Below are 16302 nucleotides of genomic sequence, written 5' to 3'. Positions count from 1 at the left end.
TGATTTCTCCGCGCTATCAACGACTCGACGCAAACCTGCTGCGATCGGTGCATGAGTGGTGATCACCCATCGCTCGAGGGTTGCCTCTATTATGGTGTCCCCAAGTACCGCCCCCGGCGCCGACGTCGACCACAAGACGATGAAGATAGCGACGAGTCCGCGTCTCCGGACCCCTCCTACGTATCGAGCAGTAAACGCCCGCGCATCAGCCCCGCCGAGAATGAGCATGCGGAGACAGGAGATGAAAATGATCAGGAAAGCGATGAAACCGACACCCCCGAGCCCTCCACCCAAGCACCCGCACCACAGGTGGCCGTTCACCATGAACTCGGGCCTGATGGCTACAAGCCCGGTGCGATCAGGCGCATCAAGGTGACCAACTTTGTGACCTACAACACCGCCGAGTTCGAACCTGGTCCGAAACTGAACATGGTCATTGGTCCTAATGGAACGGGTAAAAGTACTTTGGTCTGTGCGATATGTCTGGGTTTGGGATGGGGTCCTGCGGTATGACACACGGTGCTATCATAGCTTGACCGAGTATACGAGGATGTTTTGCTAATGAAAATGTGACTGGCAGCACCTAGGACGTGCCAAGGACCTGGGCGAGTTCGTCAAGCACGGCTGTCGCGAGGCTACGATTGAGATCGAACTGGCTGGACCACCGAAGGTCTCTGCAAACCCTGTGATCCGTCGGACGATCAAGCGGGATGGCAACAAAAGCTCATTTACTATAAATGGGAAGCCCGTCTCACGATCAGTGGCGCTTAAATTTTCGCAGTCATTCGCAATCCAGGTGGACAACCTGTGCCAGTTTCTTCCCCAGGACAAAGTCGCTGAGTTTGCTGCACTCACGCCAGTTGAGCTTCTCCATTCGACGCAAAGGGCGGCAGCTGGCCCCGAGATGATCGAGTGGCATGACGGTTTGAAGAGACTGAGAGCAGAACAAAAAAGACTCGAGATCGAGAACAGGGCCGATAAGGAAGTCCTGGCAAACCTGGAGAATCGGCAAGAAATGCAGAGAGCCGATGTTGAACGGATGCGACAAAGAGCCGAAATCAAGCGAAAGATCGAAATCTTCGAGTTTCTACGTCCCATTGTGGAGTATAAAGATTTCCATAAAACATATGAGGCACTGAAGGCTACCAAAGTCGAGTTTCAGCGTCAGTACGATGCGCTCAAATCGGACCTCGAGCCTGCCTTGCAAGCCGTCACGGGCAAAAAACACTATATCGATCAGCTAGAGCTTGTGAGAGAGCATCGAAAACACCTGGTCGATCAAGCAGCCGAGAAGGCCTCTGAGCGTGGAAAGAAGATTGAAAACTTTGAAAACTCGATCAATGATCTTAATTTGCAAATTGAAGCCGAAAGAAAGTCCGGTCAAAAGCACAAATCAGAGGCAACCTCTGTCCAACAAACTCTGAGCAGGCTTCGACGCCAATTGGATGAAGAGGCAGTGGAGTTTGACCCTGATTATTTCAATGAGAAATTGGTACGTTGCATCGCAGGCAAGAAACAACCGCTGAAAGCAAGCTTTTGTGCTGATACTCGTCCCAGAGAGAAAAACGACTCGTGAAGCGGGAACTCGAGACCAAGGCTAGAGAAATACAGGATCGGCGGCGTCCGTTGGTTGAAAAAGTCCAAGGATTTCAGCGCAATATCGAGCAAGCCGAGCGTCTGCTGAGGAATTTGGACTCGCAGTCGGGACAGCAAGAGGCAAAACTGGAGCAAGCATCCTCTGACACGCTCAAAGCTTATCGATGGGTCCTCAATAATCAAGACAAGTTTGAGCAGGAGGTCTTCGGTCCGCCGGTGGTGACATGCTCCGTTAATGACCCGAAGTACGCCGATGCCATCGAGTCCTTGTTTCAAAAGACGGATTTCCTCGCGTTCACAACACAGAATCGGCGGGACTTCCGGACTTTGCAACGAGCGCTCATAGGAGAATTGCAGCTTCACGATGTCAGCATCCGGACTTGCTCCATTCCTCTCGGCAACTTGAGGTCTCCTTTCTCGGAGGATGAAGTTCGCCGGCTCGGGTTCGATGCATGGGCCAAAGACCTTCTCAGCGGGCCTGAGCCGGTTCTTGCCATGCTCTGTAGCGAAAACCGGCTCAACCAGACGCCTGTTGGGCTAAAGGATATCTCGGACGAGATGTACGCTGAATTAGAGAGCGGGTCGCTGTCTTCCTGGGTTTCTGGAAAGTACAGCTATCAAGTCAATCGGCGTAGGGAATATGGCCCCAGCGCCACATCGACTCGCGTTCGGCCGGTCAAACCAGCCCAAGTGTGGACGTCCAAGCCCGTGGATACCTCGGTCAAGCAACAACACCAGGAGAACATCGAGCTGTGGAAAGAGCAGCTGGCAGAGGTCTCAGACAAGATGCGGAGCGAGAAAGCCACGCTGACCGAAGTTCACAGCGCTCATGAGCGGAATACTGAAGAAACAGTACGTTTTAACCAAATGTTTCAAGTTTTTGATTTACTCATCTTGCCTGCAGAAAGAAATCGAGGAAGAGAAGGCTGCGAGGCAAACGGCACATACCCAGCATCGTGCTATCCCCGAAAGGATAAGTATGTGCATCTAGCCCCTCTACAATGAACCATCTAACCCATCGCAGACCAGCAAGAAATCAAGATGAAGAATCTGCAAACTCTGTTCGAGCAAGTCCGCACCAGAGTCCGTGAAATCCGCAACGAACAGGACGACCTTGCCATCCAGAAGGCCGAGGCCGCCGTGGAATATGCTGTATGGTCCCATAGTTTGAAACTTTGTGTTTTACGTTTTAAGATGTTCTGACCCAAAACAGGAGGCCGTGGAAGAGCTTCGTCGGGTTTATGAGGAGCTTGTGAAACTCGAGATCCAGTATTTGGAAGCAACGTCTGACATTGCGACATTGAGAGAACGCAATCATGATTGCGCCAAGATGCTGGAAGAAAAAGGCCGAGAAGTGAAAAAGGCACTGGCCGACGTCAAAGAGGGCGGCGAGAAAGGACGAGAACTTCTGCGGAAAGCGAAGCAGATCACTCGAGCGGCGGCCGAACAACCGGATGCTAATGACATGCTCGAGACTCTGGGAGAGTACGACATGGATAAGCTCAACGCCGATATTGACTCTGAAAAGGCACGTCTGGAGCTCACCCACGGCGGCAGCAGCAACATGATCAAAGAGTTCGAAGAGCGAGAACGGCAGATCGAAAAGCTGCAGTCCAAGCTCGCCGATTTCAACGGCAAGCTTCGAGATCTCGACGGAGGTATCAATGAGGTTCGGAGCAGGTGGGAGCCGCGGCTGGATGCGCTCATCCAGAAAATCAGCGATGCCTTTTCGGATTCGTTTGCGCGCATTGGCTGTGCAGGACAGGTCAGCTTGGACAAAGTAGAAGACGAGCCGGGTCCCAATGGTGAGCCTGGGGGCAGCGAGTTTGACCAGTGGTCCATCCAGATCCATGTCAAGTTCCGCGACCACGAGAGTCTGTCGCTGTTGGATTCACATCGTCAGTCGGGCGGCGAGCGCGCAGTCAGCACAATATTCTACTTGATGGCACTCCAATCGCTTTCAGCGTCACCCTTCCGCGTCGTCGACGAGATCAACCAGGGTATGGACCCGCGGAACGAGCGCATGGTCCACGAGCGACTGGTGGACATTGCCTGTGCCTCGAGCGGCTCGGAGGCCGACGGTCACGACAGCGAGACCCAGGACTGCAGCGGCGGAGGGCAATACTTCCTCATCACCCCGAAGCTGCTCAACGGACTGGCCTACAAGCCGGGCATGAAGGTTCTCTGCATCTACAGTGGCGAGCACATGCCCGAGAACTACAAGCAGCTTGATTTTGGCCAGGCCATTCGCACCATGAGGGCGATTGCGGAGCAGCGTGGAGGACCCACGGGCAACGGCAAGGGGCGAGCGACCGCAAGCCGGCCGGTGGATGTTTACGCCTGAGGGAATTTCTGGAGATTCGCCAGCCACCTACCCCTCAAATGGGTCAAAATAGGGGATGGTGGGCAACGCAATGGCCTACAGAACAGTGTTTCTGGTGGAGCATGGAGCAGATAATGGAAGGTTGGATTTGGAGTTGATGGAGTGATCGGGTTTATCAGTCTACGGGTGTACATAGGGTTTCGCGCAGATCCCGAGCAACCAAAATCAGGGATGGAGGTATTGTCAATATGAAAGAAATAATAAGTAAATAACTGAGGCTCCAGGATCGGCCACTCCGGGAGTCTGTGCACCGGCAGTCGGAGACGAATGAATCAATACCAGAGTATAAGCAGGATATACAAGGTTACCTGTCGATTTGACATAAATTGGCCCCCTTCCTGCTTTTTAGCCGACGATGGGATCCGAAGGGGGCTAGAAACTTCTTTAAACAACCCACCCGAAGGATTTACATCCATGACCCCCGATTACTCCAATGCACCATATGTACCATGCACCATATGTACCATGCACCATATGCACCACATGCCATGCGTGGATCGGACCAGACGACTAAATACGCAAGATCGGAGGTCCCCCCTCTTCCTGTTTTCTTACTTTTTCTTACTCCCTTACATCCCTCCAAGCGATGCAAAATGCCGCGTCTGTGTCATGCAGATCACCGGGCATTTCCGCAGATCCCCCTCGGAGGTTTTGCGTGCCAATCGTTGGGCGACGTTGGGCATCTCTCGCTACGGGCAACTCTAAATGGGTGATCTCTCAGTCTCTCTCTTACACAGTTCCTTTCTGTCTGTCTGTCTCTTTTCCCCTCGGACATCTGTTCGAGTGGCACATAATGCACAATGATGGTCCCCCCGAGAACACTCAACACTCCAACACCATACAAGAATAATCATCACAGGGCTGATCGACACTGCGCCTCATTTCGCGGTGGAGTTCAAAGGATCATAGGCCCGATATTCTACGATCCCAGATATCCGCGCTGGCCACTCACGATGCTTCAAATGCGAGTACGGGTTTTCCGGGCCTGGTCAATGCACCAATGGGTCATGGAGACATCCTGGACATGGACATCCTGGATGTATAGGATTTGCCTCGTGGTTGGCGTTGACCGTGTCCAGCTGAAGTCCTTACTCTCACACCGCCCCTCCCTCCTTCTCGCAATCCTGGAACGTAACGTCCATGACGCACAGCCTATGCCAGGATGGAAACGGGAGGGTGTTGGGAATTCCGAGTTCGCACGCGCAGATCTGTGGCGTCGCCTCTCCCCCCCCCCCCCCCCCCTGGTCTGACCGGTTTGCTTCCTGGTTCCTTTAGGACTGAGGTCCGAGGCGAGGGTCCGAGGCTTTCTTCCTTTCTTTCGTTTTTTTTTGGTCTCCATTTTGGGGCTGGCCCCCGAGGCAGGATTCTCAAACGAGAAAAAAAAAAGCAAATCTATCGGAAGTGTGATAGCTCATGTTTTGGGGTGAGATGATGCATACTGATGATCCAGACTTGCATCTTCAGAAGGATCAGATTTAGACTCGCAAAAAGAGAGGCACATATGTACACGCAGACAGAGAGAGAGCAACTGCACGGGCCTCGTTGGGGTCCGATCCATGCGCACGCACAGTCTCCACCAGCCGCTTTGCTTGGTGGAATTTCGCAACGGGCGCCAAGAACGTGGCTGGGGAAGCCGGTCGGGAAAGGGTCACAGTGTTGGAGGTTGGAGAAAGAACACGCGCCCAGTGTGCATGGATTCGATCACAGCGTCGCACAGCCGGCGTCACACAATCTCGGCCACGATCGGGGAGGAAGAGAATAGAATACAGTACATTCAGATCTCGACGGCCAGGTGACAACCTGCAGCAACCGCCTTGCGGCCGAATTGCGGATCCGACCACCGTGCTGCAGGGTTCTACATACTCTTCATCCAACGATAGACATGTAAGACGTATGCGTGCACGTCCACACCCACCACCGAACGGCCAGAAATGGTGGAATTCCGACGCAGAGGGGTCCAATCCGCAGGCGATGAGCCCGCTCACCCGCTGGCCGGGAATGCAACCGTAGGATGATCTACTGCGGGTGTATTGCGACGATGACCGACTCAGAGAGTACATACACCTAAGGTTCGACGAGAGAGATAACACGTCCAGAGACCCAACTACTGCAAGTAGAATGTTCGCCGTCGACATCCCTGCTGAATTGAGGGGGCCAGGGGGGAAGAGGATCCTGGTATTATTGGAGTGGAAAAGACCATTGCCGACATATGAAACCGCTAAACGAGTCAATCAAACTGATCTTCGAGGATCTGCCGTTAGTGCTACTGACCGAGGGGCTTTCTCTCCCCCCGAGCTTTGCTAACCGAGTGTGATTGCCATGATTCTCGGCCCTACACATAATACATACAACAACTAGCCGGTTATGTAGACCGGAGTTCTACTCAGGTACAGTCAGGAAGTGGGATAAAATCCTTGGGAAGGTGACCCGCTGCCATGTAGTGGAGTGTAACGTGGGTTTAAGTGGAGCAAAGCATACACTGGGCATCTTAGCGAGGATTGAGTCAGCGCTCAATAAGCAAAAGGGTCATATAGTCTTGGGGTGTAGTTAGGGCAATCCGTGATCCTCCAGGACCTCGGCAAGTATTCTAGGTAGTTTTAGGGCAACAGATTGAGATTGTCAGGACTCGAGGATCTCCATAGGGGGCCGTCATCGAGAACTACTGGTTTAGGAAGGCCGTTAAAAATCCCAAACCCTAACCCACTTCAACTCATAAGCATGCGGCATTAATGATCACAGTGGGGTATACCTATGTAGATACATACGTAGCTCCCTAGGTAAAGTATGTGTAGATTAATAAGTACTGTCTATAGACAGGACAAGGATCTACCAGGTTCCATGCCATGCGCATGGCCGATCGCCGGGGGTTATTCCCAGACAGGAAAAGACGCTCGGCAGGATCCCGCTGTGACGAACGAGGGAGTGTTTCACCACGGACGTTTGCCGCGCAGCTAAGCCCTAGAATGGGCCCTAATGTTTCCCCCCCCCCCTTCTTTCTCCCATTATTATTATTTTTTCTTTTCTATTTTACCGTATAAGCCAGGGCTTGGACCCGATGCTGTGGACACGAGAATCCGGGCGCGATCTGCCTTGGGGTGATCGGCGTCGATCACCGCTCGTCTGGCATGCTTATTGTAGCAGGTGATTATAGGTAGGTTTAAAGATGAAGTATGTTTCTCTGAATCTAGACTCAATTGATGAATAATTTTCTACTGTTAACCTTCTCTAGGTAGAACCTTCGAAACCTTCCAGTATAACCCTTGTTACTTGATAATATAGCATCTACTGGGTCAATGCCTCAGGGATGAATCAAGTGCATCTCATTCCATTCTCAGGGCTTCGGCTACACTCCCTAATAATAGGGCAGGGCACTCAAAAAGGGGCCATGTAAATTAATCACCCCCCCCCCCTATACGCCCCCTGAGTATATGAATCCTAGTTAGATGGGATGGTCAGCACAAGACTTCCTTGGTGCATGAAAAAAAGAAATACGAAAAAATAAAAAATAAATAAAAAAAAATAAAAGAACGCATCGGCCACATGTCCCAAACGGGCATCGCTTAGCGATTCACGGGCGATCATGGGGAAGCTATGGCCAGCGGTTGTGTCCCCTTAGTCGGGTCGCCCCTAAATAAAATACACGGATAAACGGTATTCACCGATATATACGTAACGGATGTGTATAATATATATATGTAAGCAGATCCACCCGGTCGATCCCCCAATTAGGAAGGAGGTTAAGAGTGACGGGTTCCCCTGCGATGCGCATCGGCTTTGGTGCCAGATTTGTCGGTACATCCATAAACCGATGGATGGATGCATCCCGTTCATACGACCTCTCAATTATCCAGTGATTTACTATCTACCATCTATGTACCGTATTATATTCTATATTCTATCTCTTATATTATACTACATCTTATCCTCGGCAGGATTCCACGACTGGCCCCAGATCCCCGTTATTGACCTTCCCGATCAGATCTGCCGATCACCCAATGTTGAGGCTATCCACTTTATATACTCCCACCACACCTCCAGTATGTCCACCGGATAATGAGCATCTGCAAGTGCCATGTGTTTTGACGCAAGGAGAAACTTCACGCGTGGTCCTTGGCAAGTCGATCCATGGATGAAACCCTGCTGACGCGCAGCCCCACTGTGTCCCTAAGAATCTGCTCATGGCCTGAGACACTCGCGTGGCCATCGCCGGGGGCCCAAGCGATCGCGGCTGAGGCCGTCTACCCGGGGCTATGGCCCAAACGGGTGTAACGTGGTTGCATGGGAATTGTATACTCTCTGAAATATAATGATATATTATCATGTAATGAAGGATGAATCATCAAATGTTGAGATATATATCTATCAGGGTATTATTGACGCAGAAGCACTGTACTATGGATATACCAAAGAGGAAGCTGTCAACAGACTCAAACTCTGTAAAATGAAGCCCCATCGTGGGGAGGACAATCATTGGTCCCGGAATACCAATACCGACGAAATGCCGACTTGCCACTGGAGATCACGATCGCCCGGGCCCCGTGGATCATGCTCGCGTGGATGCAAGAATAGAAACGCAGTCTCATGGATAAACAGCCATACCATCATACCAAGATTTCATGATCATTTAAATATCCATGGATGGATCTAAATGAAGCAGCATTACTGTAGACACTTCATACAAGGTCATATTCAATGCCTTCTCAGATATCTACCTAGATATACCTCGGTCCTCCAAAATGGCTAAATGGCCTCGTCCACGCGGCGATCCACAACGGCCAATCCCCGATACAGAGCTCTTTGTTCCAGAACGCCGATCAGATCGTGTCTCATACTCGTTTTAGGGCCGATCGTCTTCCGATATAAACTTTGCCAGCAGTGCCAACTTAATCAAACTTAATACTGCGAAAACTATGGGAAAAATTATAAGAAAAAAAGTATGAAGAAAAGTCTGAAACTGTTGAAAACTTAGTGAGAATTCTAACAAGACTAAAATTGAGAAAAAAAAAAAAAAAAAAACATAAGGGGTTCAGCGTTCAGCGTTCAGAGACAACAGTATTTCGGATCTTGAGTCAGCGAAAGGATCGTAGTAATCGCGCCCCCCCCCCAGGCAAGTCGGAGCTCTGGGGGTGTCGGGGATATGTCCCAGTTGGGTTAGCGGCGATGAGAGACCTTCCTATTTGGGTATTTCGATGTCTGTATTAAGATTTACATATATAAACCTAGATAAGTGTGTATATAGGGAAGTTCTACATATATACATGTAGAATGCGAGCATTAATATCATCTTGATCAAACTGGAGATACAGAGACAGTGAGAGACTGAACATATTGACCATGACAGGTCAGGAGGATCTGCACTAAGCGTAACCGAGGTGGATCGGGGTCTTTCCGACCTGTTGAGCACTCTTTTCTCGCGTGGCCCACCGTTAATCTCCGATTTATTTTTATTTTTATTTTTATTTTCTTGTATTTTATTATTATTATTATTATTATTTCTTTTCATCTGATTAAGCTTTGGAACGGACTGTCTCACCTTCTCGTGTATCGTAAATTACTCGGCAGCATCGCCCGCCGATCATCGACAACCGCCCGACTCTATAAACCTCGTGTGTCTCCCCCCCACTGGCCGTTTTTCTTTCCTTTCTTCTTGAATCGTCTTTGAAGAACTCTCTATTTTTGTCTTGTGTGTGATCCTCGTTTCACATCATGGATCTCGCCAGCCTTCTCTCACATGGCGCCCCGGGCCCTAAGGCCTATGCACCTTACACTCCCAAGGAATCCGGGCCCTACAAGCGCTCGCCACAGCCGCCTCTGTCACCGCCCGTCGACGAGCCCAAGTGCTCGCTGCCTTCAATCTCGACTCTGCTCGAGGGTGCCGATGGTGCGCAGCATGCAGCCAGTAAGTACATTCCATGATGCTTAAAATCCTATGTGTTTTCTATTTCTATTTCTATCTTTGTTTGTGTGGTATCTAACATCCTCCAGAACGCCAACGTCTCTCTCCTACATCCCACCGCGAGCGGGATACCCGTCACTCCTATGACTCGGTCTGCCTGCCGCCCACGCCGCCCCTGCGGCCGGGCTCGGGCTCGGGCCACAGCGCAGCCACCTCGCCCACAGACCTAAGCTCCTCCAAGCCCGACTCAGTTCGCCGCCTGTCCAGCCCGGGTACCACGCACATGCCCGCCGCGGCGCCCTACGCCTCGCCGGCCCCCAGTGTGTCATCGTACTCGTCGCCCGTTGACGTCACGCCCTCGGCTACTGCCATATACTACGGCCGGCCACCGGCTACGGCAACCTTCCAACCGGCCACGCAAGTGCCCGCCGCCCCGATGCCCCAGCCTCATCATCAGCACCAGCAGCGCCAGCACGCACACCCGGCAGCATCCCGCGCCCCAGCACCCACTCAAGCATCCGGGCCCACTGCCCCTCCCCAACAACAGCACCACCACCAACAACAACAACCACAGCAACGCACTGCCTCAGCCTCAGCCCCGGCACCAGCACAGGCCCCGGCACCGTCTTCCTCCTCGCCAGCCCAGATCTCTCCAGTTACTCCGGCCTGGCAACACCACCATTACTTCCCGCCCTCCTCCACGGCAGCCTACCCACAGAACCATGACCGCTACATCTGCCGCACCTGCCACAAGGCGTTCTCGCGGCCGTCGTCGCTGCGCATCCACTCGCACTCGCACACGGGCGAGAAGCCGTTCCGCTGTACGCATGCCGGCTGTGGCAAGGCATTCTCGGTGCGCAGTAACATGAAGCGCCATGAGCGGGGGTGTCACTCGGGACGACCTGCTGCTGCTGCTCTTGTTGTTTGATTTTTTTTTCTCTTTTTCTTTTTCTTTTTTTTCGTTTGTCGAGGAACCGGTTTTATTGTGGTTCTCTTCTGCTTTGTTAGGTGTTGGTCCGGCGTTGTCGGTCTTGCTGTTTCGCGGTGATACCCCCGGATCTTTCTGGTTTCTTTTCTTTCTTGTGTGATATAGATGGGATGAGATGGTTGATGCATTGATATTATATACATATACTATGACGACCCTCAATGTATAACTCTTATCATATTATCTCTTCTATCTGATTGTATCATGTAGTAACATTGCTGTCTATTGTAAATTTATCAACCCTGTCCCAAGCCCGAAATAAACCGAACTAGCCTGGCATATACCCGAAATCATCAAACTCATGTCTTCATCATACCTCATCCAATCATTCATTCAGAACCCCCCGCGCCAGCGCAGCAAGTCCAGTCTCATACCGCACGGGGTTATGATCACTCAGCATCCCCGACGCAAACCGCAACTCCCTAAACCAAGCATCAACATTCCTAACGAACCTCATCTGCACACGAGTCGCAGGCCGGCCCAGACGCGGATACGCATCACCAGCAGAGTCCGGCACCGGCGTAAAGGCATCGCGCTGCAAGACGCGCATCGTGTCAACGACAAACACTTCCCCGGGCGGCATGAGTTTTGGGGCGCACATGTCGTCGCGCAGCAGCCGCAGCGTTTTCCACGCCCAGGCGTCCTCGCCGACGCCGTCGCCGGCGTTGACGACCAGCGGCGGCTGGTTGACGTAGAATTTGTGGATGATGCTCTGGCGCAGCCGTTCATGAAGTCGTTGCCGGATGTGGGATTTGGCTTCGGACTCGTTGCCCTTGAAGGCGAGCGAGGCGGTGTGCATGTCGTGCAGGATTCCCAGGGACAGACTCGGGACGGCGTCGTCGCCGTTGACGATCGTTGTTATTAGGCCGCGAGTTGCGAGGCGCAAGAATGGGGACATCACTGCTGGCGGCCCGTAAGCGTACACGTGGATTGGTCGGCCGGCTGGGAGTGTGTATGCTAGGGGTGATTCTGGGATGGTATCGCTGGCGTCGCTGGTGTCGGTGTTTGCGGTTAGGAGTCGTGGGTCTATGGCGGGCTGATACGATGCTGTCACAAAGGACGTGCCAATGGGCATGGTGTTGGGCTCGGAGATCATGGTTGCAAGCAGGGCCGCGACGCCACCACCTAGTGAGTGGCCGCAGAGCACGACCCCGTAGTCCGGAAACTCCTCGAGCGCGGCACGCAGCGTGATCATGACAGGGGCGCCGCCGCCGCCCAGCAGCCGTTTGGCTGAAGCGTGCATGCCCTTGTGGACCTTCCACGACCGGCCCTGCCACTCCAGATCGTCGTAGTCACAGGTCATGTCGGTGAGGATATCCTCGAAACCCCAGGTACCGCGCAGAGTCAGCACCACGGCCTTGGAGTCGTGGTCGAGCGAAAGATAGTGCACCAGCGGGAACCCGCTCTCGGTCTCTCCGGCGGCATTAGATCCGCCAGCCGGGTCGACAAACGACGACAGCAGAATTGTTGAAGGGGGCAGGCCTGCGTGGTGGGAGAACGCGCTGTGCTCGTGTCGATCGACTCCGCTCGCTGGCAGGCTCTTCGTGTCCTTGGGCACTCCCATCACCTTGAGCGCGTTGGACCCGTACGACGCCGACGAGAACCGACAAAACCGCCGGATGCTTTGCACAAAGTGTCGCTCGGGGAAGATCCCTGGAACGTAGCCATCGCGGTTGAGCGCCCGGATGGTCTCCCCGTCGTCATACGCGCTCTTCCGGGGCCGATGCGCAAGCAACAGCGAGGTTTCTGAGCCGGCCGTAGCCATCGAGTACATGCTGGGGGTGTAGGATTGCGACCGTCGATGGAGAGCAGATGAACTAGGGCGGTTGTCATTCGCAGACATTGTGCCGTCTGCTTCAGACCTGGTCATTGACAGAGAGCTGCTACTGCGAACATGGGTCCTCGCTGTGGCCGGCGATCCAGGACGCAGGTCTTTGCCTCGGCGTGAGAACGTGTCGGTATGAGTGAGAAGAGACTCTTGGCTTTTCTCGCGCATGGCGAAATACCTCGGTCTGGAACTGCTAGGGTCGTTGGTATCGCGAGATGTTGTATTCCTAAGTGCTTGCGGAGACTGCTTCTGAGGAGAGCTGGGGAAATGTGACCTTCGCAGACCGCGGTTAGAGACGGGCGTGGTAGGTCGATAGCCTGCAGCCTCGGGAACCTTCTTTCTGGTCGCTGGACGATTGGTTATCTCCCTCGGAGTGGCTTCCTTGACAGAGGCGGAGCCTTTCACCGGCTTGACGGGCTGACGCGCGCTGGCGGCTCCTGATGGGCCCGGTGATTTCTCAGAAGGCTTCTTTGGCGGCGGGCGCTTGGTATTTCCATTCTTTTCCGGACCAGCGGGCTCCACTCTTTGTGCGAATCTAGTGAAAGAGGCCTTCCCAGCCGCAGTTTTGGGGTTAGTTGGGCGTTCAGTTGGGCGTTCAGTCGGAGACTCGGGGCCTGAGTTATTGCGCTGTTTGATGGTTCTGTTACTGGAAGTCTCAGGTTGAGATTGTGCTCGCTTATGAAGGCTGTTGTTTTGTCCAGCGCCTAGTGAATTCTCCGGGAGTGAAGGCTCAGACTCGAGCGGACTGGCAATGGCCATGTCATGAGGCCGCAGCTGCGTGCTTTGGGATCTGTTAAAGGCCGTCCTAAACACTACTGTGTGCCTGGGAGGATGCTGGTAGTCCGGCAGGCCAGTGCCCGCATATTCGTGATCGTGGTGGAATCGTTCCTCGATCATCGTCGTACCCGGAGGCGCAGCAATCTCAGCCATATCGTCGTCGTAAATATCCACGGTAATAGTCCGGGCAGTCAAAACCTCAGACCGCACTGAAGCATGGCAACCCTGAGGAAGTTGGCTCATGATATAGGAGTGAATATCCTCATCGGAAACTTGTTGCTGGCCATCCAAGGGCAGCGAGAGTCGCGATCCCCCGAGAGTGTCGGCAATGCTCGAGCGACGCTGAAAAGCATCAAAGGCCTCCTCGCCATGACCAGGCATCACAAACGAGGCGCTCTCAGGCTCTGTCAAGTCAGGCTGCCCGCCCTCGGGGATTGCATCTGGTGCGCGCCGATGACGTCGGCCCTGGCGCCGTTATCCAAAATAACAACATCCCACACGATTTCATCACCGCCATTTTCTCGAATGTGTCGTTCTGTGTTCTTCTTGCCCCAACGCTGCAGCAAGGCGAACCCGACGGAGCCTATCAAGAGATCGCCGACACCAATCCTCTCGGCGCTAGCATCGTCCACGGATCGGAACTCGCGTCGGATGAGCGTGATGATGGCTGCAATAGCCCTGGAGGACTCGGTGGATCCCAGGATTGCATCGAGAGTCGATAAAAGCGCCTGCGAGAAATTGGCGATCGATGAGAGAGTCGTGGACGAGAGGTGGAATGTTGCCGCGGCGAAGAACGACGCCGAGGTCACGGTTGTATGCAGGGTTGCCAACTATTCTATGATCAGCGACTGTACATACAAACAAAGAACGGCAACACCTACACTTCGTTCAAGGAGCGATTCAGCCTCGGCCCTGCCATGATCATCGCCGGACCGGATGGCTACATCTCGCCCCGCTCTGGTCAAGATGCCCTCGATCACTGCTCGGCTGAGTTCGAGGCCGGTGAGTGTGGTCGCACGCGCACTATCTAGCGCGAAACCTCCAAAGAATGTACCGATTCGAAGTGATAGCGAGGTGGACTGGGTGAGGAGCGAGACTAATGACGCGACGGGTCGGGGGAGCAGAGTGGTGCCCGACGTCGCGGGGACGTGGGCCTCTGCGACCACGTCCTCGCTTGTGTCAGGAACGAGCCTGGAACTCATGATGAGCCATGGGGAGTTGATCGAGACATAGAATCAAGCGTGAAATCAAGCGTGGACTGCGAGTCTTCACTCGAACCCGTGGCGAAAGGTGTTGTCATCCGCCGATCTTCACATGTGAACCTGCTGAGTGGGAAACCAGGCATCAACAGAATATCTACATGTACTTGTTTACTTGTTTTCAAGTTTACATCATCGCCTTCGCATCGCCTGCATGCTGCACCCGTCGCATCTGGCGCCGGTTGCACTCGGCCACTGATCGGATCCCCGATAGCCCCATACTCTGCCAGAGATCGGCCAGCAAGCCCTGGAACACCTGCCGGGCACCATGACGACCCTCGATACCAAGCCCGTAGATCACCGGCCGTCCCACCATCACAGCCTTGGCCCCCAGACACAGCGCCTTGATGACATCGACACCGGTGCGAACCCCCGAGTCGAACAGCACCGTCATGCGAGAGCCAACGGCATCGACAATCTCCGGAAGAACATCAAGGGAGCCGATGGCGCCGTCGACCTGGCGACCTGAAAGTAGTTAGCCTTGTGCCGAGTGACCAAGATGGAGGTTCCGTGGAAAGTGTCCGTACCGCCATGGTTCGAAACCACAATCCCGTCGCAGCCACTCTCCAGCGCCTTTCTAGCATCGTCCACATGCTGGATACCCTTCAGGACAATGGGGCCATCCCAGTGCTGGCGCACAAACGCCAAATCATCCCAGGTATGCGGCCGACTCGAGAATACATCGCCGATCCACGCGCGCGCGGCACCTACAACATCCTCTTCGACCGTTGTACCCGACTCCTTCTGGAACTTGGCGCGGAAGACCGGGTCGCTGAACCCGACCTGGCACCCGGTCCCCTTGACAAAGGGGATATAGGCATTATCGAGATCGGCGGGCCGCCACGCCAGCGACCAGGTGTCGAGGGTGATCACCAGGACCGAGAACCCGTTCGCTTTGGCGCGCTGCAGCAGCGACAGTGTGATATCGTTGTCCTGCGGCCAGTACAGCTGGTACCAGCGCTTCCCGTCCTGGTTGGCGGCGGCGACGTCTTCAATGGGGCAGGTGCTGGCTGTGCTCATCGTGTACGGCACCCCGACCTCGGCGCATACCTCGGCTAGCCCTGTCTCCTTGTCTTCGTGGAAGATGCCCTGGATGCCGACGGGCGCCATGATCAGTGGGTTGTCGTATTTCTGGCCGAAGAGCTCCACGGTCACATCTTGGTCGTCCATCTATCGGAATGAAAAGAGTATATGGTTAGTTAATTGTCTGCGACGTTTCCTGGGATTCTGGACCGACATTTCGCATCATCCGCGGGATTCTATGGAGCTCGTGGTCAGTTCCGACGGACTTTGTACAAAACATGATGCACACTAAAACTTACAGCTTCCATTGTCGAAATGCTAGTCGATTGCTGTCCATTGTGGCTTTCTCGCCCGCCCCGCCTGCCACATAATTGAACGATCGCAATCCCATCGACCGCCGAGCTTGCTCTTCCAGCAGGCGAGGATCGGTGGTCACGCTGGGCGTGATGCCCATCAGGGCACCCTTGCCGTAGATTTCTGTTTGGTAGCTGCCGTAGTTGCTGGCCATGGTGTTGGATATACCGAGGGATACCGTGGACTTGATCTGGGCTA

The 16302-nt window shown here is 53.7% G+C and overlaps 4 protein-coding genes across 4 annotated transcripts; 2 read left to right on the top strand and 2 right to left on the bottom strand.

Annotated features, from left to right (window-relative positions):
• Positions 1–51: 51 nt before the first annotated feature.
• Positions 52–3940, top strand: NUU61_007395 (DNA repair ATPase SMC5; the record flags this gene model as incomplete). Its single annotated transcript, XM_056657920.1, has 6 exons — positions 52–507; positions 581–1492; positions 1558–2448; positions 2501–2573; positions 2621–2748; positions 2810–3940. 6 exons carry the CDS (start codon positions 52–54, stop codon positions 3938–3940), a joined length of 3591 nt encoding a protein of 1196 aa, XP_056510720.1.
• Positions 3941–9685: 5745 nt separating this feature from the next.
• On the top strand, positions 9686–10803 carry NUU61_007394 (C2H2-type zinc finger protein; the record flags this gene model as incomplete). The annotated part of the gene is made up of 2 exons (XM_056657919.1): positions 9686–9878; positions 9965–10803. 2 exons carry the CDS (start codon positions 9686–9688, stop codon positions 10801–10803), a joined length of 1032 nt encoding a protein of 343 aa, XP_056510719.1.
• A 385-nt stretch (positions 10804–11188) lies between these two features.
• Positions 11189–14670, bottom strand: NUU61_007393 (FMN-dependent dehydrogenase; the record flags this gene model as incomplete). The annotated part of the gene is made up of 3 exons (XM_056657918.1): positions 11189–13885; positions 13927–14298; positions 14350–14670. The coding sequence occupies 3 exons, from the start codon at positions 14668–14670 to the stop codon at positions 11189–11191; spliced, it is 3390 nt and encodes a 1129-aa protein (XP_056510718.1).
• A 184-nt stretch (positions 14671–14854) lies between these two features.
• On the bottom strand, positions 14855–16258 carry NUU61_007392 (lactate 2-monooxygenase; the record flags this gene model as incomplete). The annotated part of the gene is made up of 4 exons (XM_056657917.1): positions 14855–15192; positions 15255–15897; positions 15965–15986; positions 16050–16258. 4 exons carry the CDS (start codon positions 16256–16258, stop codon positions 14855–14857), a joined length of 1212 nt encoding a protein of 403 aa, XP_056510717.1.
• Positions 16259–16302: the final 44 nt, after the last annotated feature.

The sequence above is a fragment of the Penicillium alfredii genome (assembly GCF_028826965.1).
Source record: "Penicillium alfredii strain IBT 34128 chromosome Unknown utg000009l_segment0_segment0, whole genome shotgun sequence".
In the NCBI taxonomy this organism is placed as follows: Eukaryota; Fungi; Ascomycota; class Eurotiomycetes; order Eurotiales; family Aspergillaceae; genus Penicillium; species Penicillium alfredii.
Note: the sequence above shows the minus strand (reverse complement) of the source record. Positions and strands in the feature narration are given on the sequence as shown.